General features: G+C 35.4%; 1 protein-coding gene across 1 annotated transcript; it reads left to right on the top strand.

Annotated features, from left to right (window-relative positions):
• LOC109842258 (choline monooxygenase, chloroplastic) lies at window positions 6-12,833 on the top strand (the record flags this gene model as incomplete). The annotated part of the gene is made up of 10 exons (XM_020411157.1): window positions 6-147; window positions 232-277; window positions 10,258-10,393; window positions 10,804-10,878; window positions 10,982-11,194; window positions 11,332-11,427; window positions 11,835-11,953; window positions 12,033-12,126; window positions 12,382-12,432; window positions 12,507-12,833. Coding segments are annotated over 10 exons (1,107 nt in total), but the record flags the coding sequence as incomplete, so codon positions are not given.

Here is a 13,535-nt window from a genome sequence, read left to right as displayed (position 1 = left end):
CGGATCACCGCCGTAGATTTCTGAGTTCCTTCGATCCGACGATCCCTCTTCAGGAAGCGGTAACTATACCGGCGTCGTGGTACACTGACCCCTCGTTTCTTGCCCTAGAATTCGATCGCGTCTTCTTTCGAGGATGGCAGGCAGTTGGTAAATCAAAACCCCTACTTTTTTTACTGCTATTTTGCGTTTACACTGCAAAGTAATCGATTGCGCAATGTGTTTTGTTTTCAGGCTTCACTGAGCAAATCAAGAATTGTCATGATTATTTCACCGGAAGGTAGTTTCTGCCTTCATCCACGATGTATATCTTGTTTAATTGTATGTTCTTAGTAAAGTAGTGCAATGACCATGTAATTTAAGACAAAGTTAGATGAATGACTCTAATTATGGCGTAGATTTATGCATTTAGTAATTTAAGACAAGAGTGATAAAGTTTTTTTTTTTTGAGAGAAAGGATGGATTACCAAAGTAGTAATCCAGCCAGCTAAATTAAGCAAAAGGGTTGTTACAAAAAAATGGCACTCATCCCCAACCAAGAATGAGTACCCTAGATCACCACAGTTTTACAAAATAAGAAACTTCACTAAGTCTTCTCTCCTACTGATATCTAGCAACAAAATATCAGAAACTATAGCCCAATACCAACTGTTATACAAGATTTTCAATTTTAAACCACAAAGTAGATCACAAAAAACTTCCAGCTTAGCTTTCATTCCAGCAAGTCTATCACCCCCACCACAGGAACTGAAACCCTCTCGGCATTAGCAGCAGCCTTCTTTCTCCTCCTTTCTTGTAATCTAGTTGCACGATCAGAAATCTGTGACCCTATCCAAAATTTTGTAAAAGTCAAAATTTTATTCAAAAGTTCTAATGATCTTCTCCTCTTATTTGTAAAAATTCTATCATTTCTTTCCTGTCAAATACACCAAATAAGAGAACAAATAATCACATCTCTTTCTATGTTCCCACTAACTTGATCCTCATCCTTCCAACTCTTCCAAATTTCTTTTAAAGAATATACAGTAAAATCTTTTTTAATTTTCATTTTGTGTTGAATAGACCTCCAGATTGAGTATACAAACTCACATTTAACAAAAATATGAATATGATTTTCCTCTTCCTTAGAACAAAAACAGCACATCATATCTGTATGAATACCTTTCTTCTCCAAATTTTTTTTTGTGTTTAAACCACTTCTTAAAGCCAACCAAACCAAAAACTTTACTTTTAAAGGAACAGGGAGTTTCCAAAGATTGATATATGCATACCTTACTCCTCCATCGGTAAGAAAATGATAATATGATTTAACAGTGAACTTGCATTTTGCTTCCCAGTTCCACATTCTTTTATCCTCCCTGTGAACAAAGTTAACAGACATAATACTCTTCAACATATCAAAATATTAAAAAACCAAATTTCCAGTCAGTTGTCTTTGAAACTTGATATCCCAAACCCACTCATTATTAATTTTTTTCCTCAAACTGCTAATAGAAGCATAAGGAAACTCTGCAATATGAAAAAGCGCAGGGAACAAAGAAGCTAGTGTGTTTGTACTTGACCATTTATCAAACCAAAACAGAGTTTGATTTCCATTCCCCACTTTAACACAAGTACTGCACAAGAAACTTTCAACATTATTAAAAAAAATTCTTCCAGAAATGAGATAAAGATCTCTTACCAGAATAAAAATATTCTGTCCAGTTTTTGTTCTCAAAATACTTGTAAAAACTTATCTGTTTCCAAAACTCCATTTTATTATCAAACCACTTCGAAATCCATCTCCCCAACAACGCTTTATTCATAACTCTCAAATTTATAATTTCCAATCCACCCAGCTTTTTGGGTTTGCACACTTCCTCCCATTTAACTAAATTAGAAGAATTCTTATGTTCCAAAGAACCAGTCCACAAAAACCTTCTCCTCATCCTATCAATTTTGTCAACAAGCCACCCAGGAAAAGAGAAAAAAGACATCCAGAAAATAGGCATGGAAGAAAGAACAGCATTAACTAGTACCAATCTCCCTCCTCTTGATAAAGACTTTCCTTTCCATAAAGCTAATCTTCTCTCAAACTTCTCAATTAAAGGAGACCAATCTTCTTTTTTTAATTTTCCATGTCTCAAAGGAATTCCCAGATAAGTAATAGGAAAGCTTTCACTTTTACAATTTAACATGTAAGCCAAATTATGTTGTAAAGTCTCATTATCTTCAAGAGCAATAAGCAAACTCTTGTTAAAATTTATTTTTAATCCAAAGCTTATTCAAAACAGTATAAAATCATTTTCAAAATTGTTAACTGTTCTCTTTTGTTTTTACAAAAAACAAGAGTATCATCAGCATATTGAAGGCAATAAACCTTTTGATTCATATTAGAAGGACCCAATCCTTCAATAAGAGAATTTTCAGCTGCTAAATTCAGCATTTTAGAAAATGTATCAGCTGCCAAAACAAACAAAAGTGGAGAAAGAGGATCACCTTGACGAACTCCTCTTTTGGACATAATCCAACTACCAGTTTTTCCATTTATGTTAATGGCAGATAGACCTCCTTTTAAGCACAAATTCACCCAATTTATCCACTTACTTCCAAATTTTTTAGCCTTCAAAACTTCCAGAATGAAATCCCAATCTAGCATGTCATAAGCTTTGGCAAAATCCAACTTCAGAAGAATTCCTCCCTTTCTCTTATTCTGAAAGCAGTCATCAATAATCTCCTGAGCAGCTGCCACCCTATCAATCAAAAATCTGTTTTTTATAAAACCTGACTGAACTGGGTCAACAAGACATTCCAGCTTAGGAGTTAATCTATTAGTCAAAACTTTTGTGATAATTTTGTAAATCACATTAAGTAAACCAATAGGTCTGTAATCATTAACTGTTGAAGCCTCATTTTTTTTAGGAATAAGAATTATATGAGCATAATTGAGTCTATTAATCTCCAGTCTACCTTCATAAAATTCTTCAAAAAGTCTCATAATATCTAATTTAACAGTTTCCCAAAATTCCTGAAAGAAAACAGCCGAAAAGCCATCTGGACCAGGAGACTTATCTTCTTTCATATCAAAGATAGCTTTATGAACCTCTTCTTCAGAAAAAGGTTGTTCTATTTTCACTTGACCCCCATTCCCCCCAAAGGAAAGAGTTTATTCCAATCAAGTTGACATCTATGAGGCTCCTTTTGCCCAAAAATCTGACTGTAATGATTAGAAAAAGTTTGGGCAATACCCTCTTCAGAAGTAACCTCAATATCATTAATAAAAACAGATGCTATCAAGTTATTTCTTTTCCTGCCATTTGCAATCTTATGAAAATATATAGTATTATTATCACCTTCCTTTAGCCAATGTGCTTTAGACCTTTGTTTCCACATTTGTTCTTCTTGAAACAAAATTTCATTCAACTGTGAAACAACATCATTTTTCTTGATCAACTCATCATCTTCTAAATCTCTATTTTCCTCAATAACATCCCATTCCAACAAGTTATCTAACAAATCTTTTTTCTTCTGTTTGACACTATAGAAATTAGAATGTGTCCATTGTTTAATGCATTTTCTCATAAATCTTAATTTTCCAACTATGTTTTTAGCTGCAGATAAACTCTTAGGTGCTCAATTCCACCACACAGGAACTCTTTTTTTAAAATCTTCAGATTGAAGCCAGATTTTTTCAAATCTAAACTTTTTGACAAACTGTTGATTATCCCCACAGTCAAAACTAATAGGAACATGATCCGACCGACAATTGACTACTAAGGCCTTGCTGTTTAGATAAAGGATACAAATCCTCCCAGTCAGAGTTAAAAAAAACTCTGTCCAACCTAGCGAAAGTAGGAGATCTTCTTTTACTTGACCAAGTAAATTTTCTTCCATGCAAAGGACTATCAATTAACTCTAAATCATTGATCACCTCACGAAATTCTTCCATATCTTTTCTATGGTTACTTTTACCTCTTCTTTCATCAGCAGTAATAGTAACATTAAAATCACCCACAACTAACCAAGGTCTAGGAAACCTGGTTTTAACAACTTCAAGTTCTTGCCAAAGAACACTTCTCTCACTTTTGCAATGAGGACCATATACAGATGAAATAGTCCATCTAACACCACTCCTCTTGTTTTGTAACACTACAGTTAGAACAAACTGTCCAGTTAACTCATGAATTTTTTTCCATTTACTATTAATCCATCCAATCATAATACCACCTGAGGCTTCATTAGCGGGCAAAAAAACCCAATCAAATGCACTGCCTCCCAAACTTTTTAAAATTCTATCATCAACACAACTCAATTTTGTCTCTTGTAAACAAATAATCTCAAATTTGTTTAACATACAAAAATCTTTGACCCCAAATCTTTTAACATTTAGACCAAGACCTCTCACATTCCATGTAACTAACATTTTATTAACAGAAAACTCCTCAAATTCAAAATAAAGAGCAGAAACTACTCAATAGTAGCCCTCTCCTTTTCCATTATCCTTATTTTTTTAAGGGGTCAAAATCCCCTTGAGGCTCAAGAATAATAGCACATTTAGAAGCTATATTTTGCATCTGTTTATTGGAAAGATCATCAAATAAAATTGGAACAAAAGAAGTATCCAAATCAGGAAAAAAATCACTTGACCCACAAGTAGACATACATTGAGCTTGCACATCTTTGTTTTTAATAGCTGCCCTTGTAGTAGCTCTGTCCAAAGCAGACATAGGCTCCAGATCCATGAATCTAGAACATCTACGAACGTATGCAACTTTAGAGCTTGTAACAAGCTCATGTTCTGGAGGAGGCAAGCAATTGAGAGGTTGAATTGACAGAATCTCTTCCTCTTTTTCTGAACCAGTCCTCTTGATATTAAACTCCTGTGCTGACTCCAGAAACCAATTACCCTTATCTTCAACTCCACTTATCATAAGAGATTTACCTTTATCATCCTCTTTTATAAAATCTTCTTTAATAACAACAGGAGATAATTGACTTTTCAGTTCCACAACAATATCCTCATTTCTATCACCCTCTTTATCCAGCTGTTTATTAGATAAATCTACTCTCTCTTCATTGTGAAAGTTGAAAAACTGATCAGGAAGCATAAAATTATCCTTCATTTCAACATTCACTTCTGCAACTCTCCCCTCTTTCTCAGCTGAATTTTCAAAACCATCCAGCACATCTGAAGCCCCAAAACTTTCAGGAATATGGCCACCACCCAGATCCTGTACAGAAATAATCCTTTCTGTACTATTCTTTTGATAAAAATTTTTAGCTTCATTCCATAATCTGGCTGCTGGAGAACCCCATGGATTGTTCCTCAAATCTTGTCTAACATTCCAAGAATTTAAATCAGAATCCCTCAAAGATGAAGACTCAGTACCACTATCATTTCTTCCTTTAAACCACTTATCATTATAAGAACTTTGATTATTTTCTTCTGAATTATCCACTTTTTGTTTCTTTTTTTCTGCTTCAACAAAATCACCCATAATTGACATGATAGATACTTCCACATTATATTGATTTTTTCCAACAACAACTTTCAAAATCTTAGGGATATCAATATATTCCAAACATTTAACTAAAAGAACTACATCAACCAAAGCAGTACCTGCATTTGTCAATGAGTCAAGCTCCATTAAGTCAGCAAAAGACTAAACCATTAACCCAAAAGCTTCTCTACTCCACAGATGTGGTGGAACTCCTTTCAGCTTAATCCACACCTGAGCATTTCTTTTTTCAACAACATTTCCTTCCCAAGCATTCCATCTTCGACACTTAATTTTGCATGATCTAAGAGAAATAACTCCCATCTTAATCACATCCTCCATTTGTTTCCAAGGCTGAATTTTAACCAGCACCTCTCCATTAGTAAACAGACGAAGATCCCAATATTTGTTCATGGGAAAAAAAGTTCTCAAATCAAGTTCCAACCTCTCTAGAGATATATTGCCCCCTTCAACGAAAGATATAATTGTAAAATTTCTAAACTTCTGGAAATCAGAATTAATCTCCCCTTCAAAACGAAGAATAGCAGTAGAAAAACGAGGACGCTCACCAGAGACTTTCAACTCTGCTTCAAGATCACCATAATCTCGAGTACCCATGTCTTGAAACTTGGAAGAATTTTCATGCAGTTTATCCTCCTCAACTTTAGATAGCGATCTTTTACCCTTATCTTGATGAACAGCTACCTCTTGGTTCCTTGACGTTGAAAACCCTGAAGTCGTCCTTTCTCGACGCCACTGCCAAGGATTTGCTCGATCCGCTCCATTATTTCTAGGGTTTTGTTCCCATCTGCCTCCAACACCACCATCATTAGCAGATCTACCTCCAGGTTGTCCTCTACCTCTATTGAAACCAACTCTTCCTCCTGTACCTCGACCCCTTGCACCAGATCTGCTACAATTTCTGGCCTCATGACCAAAATTATTACAATTAAAGCATAAGATCGGATCCCTACAGTTTTTCGCCATGTGTTTTGAGCCACCACAGCGAAAACAAAGACGATCTCTTCTAATGACCTCCGCAGAGACGAGACGAGACTGAAATTTTTTTTCTTGACAAAGATGGAGACGGCGCCCTAGGGTTTCTTTTCACCACTCTAACCCATTCGCCTTCGTCAATCACCGCCTTAGGATCAACAAGATTTTTATCTAACTCAATCTCAGCCACTGAATTTAACTCTACTGAGGTTAATTCAACTCCTGGAACAGTAACCCCAGTTCCCAAAAAAGGTTTACTGGGCTGCTCAGAATTGGGCTTCGAAAAATCAATAGGATTTTTTACGCTCTTTTCACCCCAAATACAATGGGCCACAAACAATTTTGAATCAAATTCAGTTAGCCCATTCATCATCAAATTCTTCTTTTTTTTTCAGAAAATCAAAATCATGATAAAACTAAGAAATCAACTCAAGAACTTCTAATCAATAGAAGCACAAAGAATTAAACCAAAAAAATATTACCTATCTTGCCACAGAAAAACAAGAAAGCTAACTAAAGAATCAAGATCCAAAATCTTCAAGAAAAAACCCTAAATCTCCGAAGAAAATGAAAAAGATAAGGCGCCAACGATGCAAGAAGATCACCAGTGAAACTCAAAGAAAAGATCACCGGAGAAAAGATCACCCAAAGAATAGATCACCGGAAAAACGCCCCCAAATCGCCGAAGAATCGCCCCTCAATTCGCCGGAGAATCGCCCCTTTTCGCTCAGGAGGGTACCAACCTTGTTACTTTATGAATTAAGGGGTAGAGCGATAAAGTTTTTACTTAAAATTTGAGTTTAGCTACAAACTTATTTTCTTCTAGTCGCTGCGGGATGCCTTCAGTATCGTATACTTCTTAGTTGCCTCATTTCAAGTTCTTTTGTAATTTAAAGTACTATTGATAGGATTCATCTGATCAAGTCTATTATTACAGCTATTGCTAACTCCCAAATCTTCAACATTCCAGCCCTTATTCCACAAAGAAGCAGGAAAAAAAGGATAATTTCTATTACAAGTCACTTCACTATCATAATAAGCTTCTTCATATCTGTGATTCCCAGGCTTATCCAAGTAACTTTAGTCATGTACCCATGTTTATCTTAATTTCTTTGTCATATCTTCCACATGTGTTCTTCGTCCATGGAATAGATGTACAGGCAGACCAGAAAGACATGTATTTCTATATCAATTATGAATCATTAAATGTGTTTATTTCTTTTTCATGTTCTACTGTGTCTTTTAACTGCTATAGTACATTTACAACTTTTCCTTTGTATTTCAAACAGACATTTTGCTTGTAACATGCTCTGATAAAAGCTTGTATAGGTTTGGATAATCCATAGACAGATTAAAGGCAAATTGTGTCAAGGTCCCAAAAATTCAAAACCCATGTGACTAAGCCCTTCGTACTTGCCCCATGTGACTAAGCCCCAAATGCATGACCTTTTGTGGTTCAGCCCGAAATACATGGCCAATTTAGCACATGGAAAAAAAATCTCAAGCTCCTCCCCAAGATACCCCTCATAATGGCCCATGTCACTTTTGCAGTTAGCCCCCAAATTTTAAGGGGCTGTTTGCAAAATATCAAGGAGATATTTGTAAAATTTTCAAGGGAATATTAGGAAAAGTATATAGAGTTTTCTGCAAAATTTCATGGGAGTTATTTGCCATTTCTATATTTTTTGGGAATATTTTTTCAATTTCTAAAACTTTTAGGAGGCTATTTACAAAATTTTTAGGGGTTATTTTCAATTTCTGAAACTTTTAGAGGGGCTTGTTGCAACCTTTTAGGGCTTTTTTGCAATTTTGAAACTTTTTGGGGGGCTATTTGCAAAATGTTTTGGGAGTTTTTTGCTATTTCTAGAAATTTTAGGGGTTGTTTGCAAACTTTACAATGGGGTATCTGCATTTTTTGTAATTTTAAGGGTTTTTTGCAATTTTTGGAACTTCAAGGGTTTGTTTACAAAATTTTTAGGGGTTATTTACAATTTCTAGAACTTTCAGGGGTTTTTTGTAAAAAATTTTAAGGGTTATTTGCAATTCCTAAACGTTGAGGTTGGATGAAATTTAGTGGGAATGGTTGTTTGGAAAGTTACAAAGAGGCGATTGTATCAGTTGATTGTGAACTTTGAAGGATTGGCTGTGAATCTTAGCTAGCTGGTGTTAACTTGACTCATTAATTTATAGCATAATTATTAAGTTGATACAATGAATGTTAATTTTGAACGTTGAGTATTAAGTTTATCCATTGGTTGTTAATTTAGATTATCATTGTTAATTTTATAAATTATATGTACAGTTAATAGGCATCTAACAACTAAGTAATATAGTTATTTACATATCTATTAAACTTAACAACTAATTGATATCATTAACATGTCTTTTAAAATTCGTTGTTAACTCGTATATTTAACATCTATTTGTTAAAATTAACATGTCCTCTATGTAGTTAACACACGTGTGTTAAAAGTAACTTGTAATTCGTATGTTTAGCACCTAACTCTTAAACTTAACTGCTAAGTAGCAAGAAATTGTTTCTTTCCCCTGTTTATAGTCAAATTACAATTCAACCTGAGATGGCATGAGCCAGCAGCAGAATCCCTCCTCTTTTACATTTAATCTTGAATAGGTGAAAAACCCGACAAAATTTCCTCTTTTTTTATTTGCTCCCCGAAATTGAACTATATTTAGAGCAAAATCATCCTCCCTAATGATTCCAACCCATCAAATAAGTACATGAAAAAGGTACAGTCCAAACCCAAAAAATTGGAATCAAATCCAACACAGTTTATACAAAAGCAACAAAACCCAAGAAAACCATTTCGAAAATAAAATCCCATAAGAAAGAAACAACCTTGTCATCATAAAAACTAAAAAAAGGAAAAAAGAAAAAAAAGAAAAATAGCGTGGATTGGCTCTCTTTGCTGCTCCGTGATTATGGGCATGAGTTGGAAGAATGAAATGAAGACATCGAGAGAGTATTTCATGGTTTCTTTTCATCAAATATGGGTTCATGAAAGAATATGAGGGGTATGCGTATATGAGGAGTTTGAACTGCATGTTGAGAAATAGAGAGGTGGGCATTTCACAAACCCCCCTAAACTTTATGCATTTTACATATAACCATCCTCCATCCGATGTCACAAATCCTAGCCTCCTCCCTCTGTACCCAATCGAGATGACAATCAAGTTACAATTGAGAGAGAAGTCACGGTTTCGAATTTTGATGGTGAGGGCGAGGGAGATGTCGAGCCTAGGGGAAGAGGAGGAAGAGGGAGAGAAAGGTTAGGAGAGAGGACGGAGGAGCAATAGTAGTGGCGGTGGGACCAATGGTGGGATCACTGGCGACATAGTAGTGGAGGTGGTGGAATCGGATGGGGGTGGTGATGAGGTTTTGTGGGGAAAGAGAATGTGGAGATGGGGCTCTTTTGGTGGTGGAGAATGAAAGGAGGGGAAAATTTAGGATTTGGGGGAAAATACAGTATACGAGATGTATACTACTGATGTGGAAGGGTTGAAGCACATTTAATTTGAATTTTTAGGGCTTTTGCACATGGCCCAAGGGTGCAAGGGCTTTATCACGCGAGTTTTTAATTTTTGGGACCTAGGCACAATTGTTCCTAGATTAAATGCATCAACAAGATTCATCTTAAATTAACACTACACGGTCCAAGATAAATTGACTGAAAAAGAGCTTGAAATGTATGAATTTCTCTTTACTGCTTGGATTGCATATTATATAAGTTCCTTTTAATCCTCACAAAACTAATTAATGAAACAACAGATTGGGAAATGTAGAGTTTGTGATCTGTCAGGATATACATGGAGAACTCCGTGCTTTCCACAATGTTTGTCGCCATCATGCCTCTCTCCTTGTCCGTGGAAGCGGGCAAAAATCTTGCTTTCAATGTCCTTATCATGTGAGTTTCTACAAAGTTGAATGGTAGAGTCTAAAGAACACATTTAGAAAATTCAACATATTCATGTTTGTAGTCACCCTATCCTGTTTTATATCAGCAATCCTTTCTTGGATGTTATTTACTTATTTAATACTTTAGACAGCTCAGCTGCTTTCATAACATATATATCTAGCTACCTGGAGCTTTATGTTCAGAATTCCTTATGAAATTGTGAAGATGATGACCGATATTCCACATTCATTTCTGAAGAAAAATATTACTATAGTTTTCATGCAAATTTATTTAATATTTTTTCTAATGTTCGTATGTTTTATGAGTTTATTTCTAATGTTCGTATGTTTTATGAGTTTATTTCTAATGTTCGTATGTTTTATGAGTTTATCTCCCTTGAATTTGTCCTTGTTTCTTAGGGGTGGACTTATGGCTTAGACGGAGAACTGCTTAAGGCTACCCGAATCACAGGAATTAAAAACTTCAATAAAGGAGTAAGATGCAATTATACACTTAACATCCTTATCGTCCTTATTTCTTTGTTTGATTCCAAGTATATAGGTATTTTCATCATTTTTGTTCTACCATGGAATACAGGACTTTGGCCTTGTACCCTTGAATGTTGCTACTTGGGGACCTATTGTATTGATTAATATAGATGGGGAGATCCTCCCTCAGCAAAATGCAGCTAAAGAGACAGTGGAAAGCACATGGTTGGGGAGTGCCTCAGAAATATTGAGTACCAATGGAATTGATTCTTCACTGAAGCATGTCTGCAGGCGTGAATACACTATTGATTGTAATTGGAAGGTTCGGTTTCACACAATGCCAATATTTTTCTTTTCTGGTTTGTCTCCATTCCAGAGCACAGATTATTAAAGACATGTAACTTGTTCCTTTGCTATCATGATTCATGTAATGCCCTTTCGTCTCTTGATGTCATGCAGGTCTTCTGTGATAACTATTTAGATGGTGGTTATCATGTCCCATATGCTCATGGAGGTCTTGCATCTGGTCTTAAGCTTGACTCTTACACTACTGATGTACTGTCACTAAAACTCTAATCGTAATTTCGCCAATTATAATATAGTACCACACACATATGTGAAAGATCAAGTGAAATGACAGTGGTGTTCCTGATTTCAGCATTAATTTCTGTTAGCTGCTGCAAATGTTAGATAAGTGTTGTGCATTGACGATCTATTGTGGTTTAGCTTAAAATAGTGCATCTTTGACCGTGCTTGCAATTTTTTGTCTTCCTTTTATTGTATATTTTGTAGCCTTGCTTCCTCTTATCTCCCTCCGAAATTTTCTTTCTGTCTAGGAAATGTTTAACCCATGAGACAAATTTTGTTAGTGGCCTTTCCAGTCATTGTGTGCATATTTAAGTCTTATTGGTAGCACATTTTCATGGCATATAGTATCATCCTGTACCTGACTTCTTACATAGATTTTTGAGAAGGTTAGTATTCAATGGTGTGAAAGTGATTCCACAGAGCGAGATGACTTTGACAGACTTGGATCAAAAGCACTCTATGCTTTCATTTATCCGAATTTTATGATCAACAGGTATGCTACTGCTCAAAAAGTTACCCATCGTCAGATTATATGCTAGATGGTAGCTCTTATATCTTTTGTTTATACACAGATATGGCCCTTGGATGGATACTAATCTGGTATTTCCCCTGAGTGCAACAAAATGCCGAGTGATATTTGACTACTTTCTTGATTCTTCTCTACTGGTAACTGCTGGTTGCAGTATTTTCTTTCTCTAACCAAGCCAATAGCTCCCATAAGCCTAGCCTTGCTTGTAGATTGTTTGATCTTAGTGGAAACTACTAATTATTGCTTCTCTCTATATAGTTAAGCCTCTTGAATGTTGCTAATTGTTACTTAGTATCCTAAGATACAGATAATTTTTCATGCGTTTCTTTGATTTATCAATGAGGGTTGTGCTGTTAAACTAAGCTAATTATAATAGTGTTCAACCTCTCCAGGACGAGAAGGTGTTCATTGGGAGGAGTTTAGAGGAGAGTGAAAGAGTCCAGGTGAATAAACCTAGTAAAATTTTCTTTCTTTATTATTTCTTAGTGACTTAACATCAATGTGCACTCTGTTGCAGATAGAAGACATTGCGTTATGTGAAGGTGTTCAACGAGGCTTAGAATCCCCAGCTTACGTTTTCGGGAGATATGCACCCTCTGTTGAGAAGGCCATGCACCATTTCCATTGTCTCTTGCATGCCAATCTAAAGTGATCATCAAGTCACATGAATGATAAATGAGTTACTGTTTGAGTATTAAAACTTCTAAACATTTTTCCTTTTCCTCAACCGTTTGTATGTGTGGTGTAAAATTTTTTATGTTTGCAGTCAATACGTTTTGCTTCTATGTGCGCGTGTGGTTGTTTTCTCAAATTGTAAGAAACCAATTTCCCCATTACAAATGCATTTCCAATGATTTCCGAGTGTTTCTAAAAAAAAGTTGTACATGTTGGTTTCGGCTTTAAATTCAAGAGTGGAAACTGGTTTTATGAGAAGCGATAGTTTGTTTAAACTGAAAATAGAAAGCCGAAGTTATAGGAAAATGATATATTTTGATGGAAGTTGATAAAAATTTTGCATTTTCACCCACTTTCCCCCTTTTCTTATTTCAAGGTAGGGTATGTGTGGTTCGCTGGGGAAGGATGGAAATGGATTAGTTGATGTGATCTTACATTTGGAGAAAGCACTTCCCTGTAATTTATGCAGACTTACACGTAGGTATAGGAAACAATAAGAAAATGATTATTTTAGATGGTGTCAGATGCTTACCAAATTTCCAATCCGTTTAAAAAAAAAACTAATGTATCCAATTTGAGAGGATAATGATGTGTTATCTAACAAAGCCGCGCAGGCCTACGCTGAAATATATATATTGGAATAAATTGGAAGATTCAATTACTGCTGCTGTTATTTTGACCTGTAGTTTGATTCTGTATTTCAACTCATTTTGCTTTTAATTCCCCCCTCTCTGAGCATGTGGATTTATATCAGAGTTCTTAGCGGCATTTGGAGTTCAGACTGATTCTTTTGAGAGCGAATGTTTATACAACGAGTTTATGTTCAGATTATTATCAATAGAATGAATAATCTATGAATGTTATTCTACTG

This window comes from Asparagus officinalis, chromosome 5, assembly GCF_001876935.1.
Source record: "Asparagus officinalis chromosome 5, Aspof.V1, whole genome shotgun sequence".
Taxonomy (NCBI): Eukaryota; Viridiplantae; Streptophyta; class Magnoliopsida; order Asparagales; family Asparagaceae; genus Asparagus; species Asparagus officinalis.
Note: the sequence above shows the minus strand (reverse complement) of the source record. Positions and strands in the feature narration are given on the sequence as shown.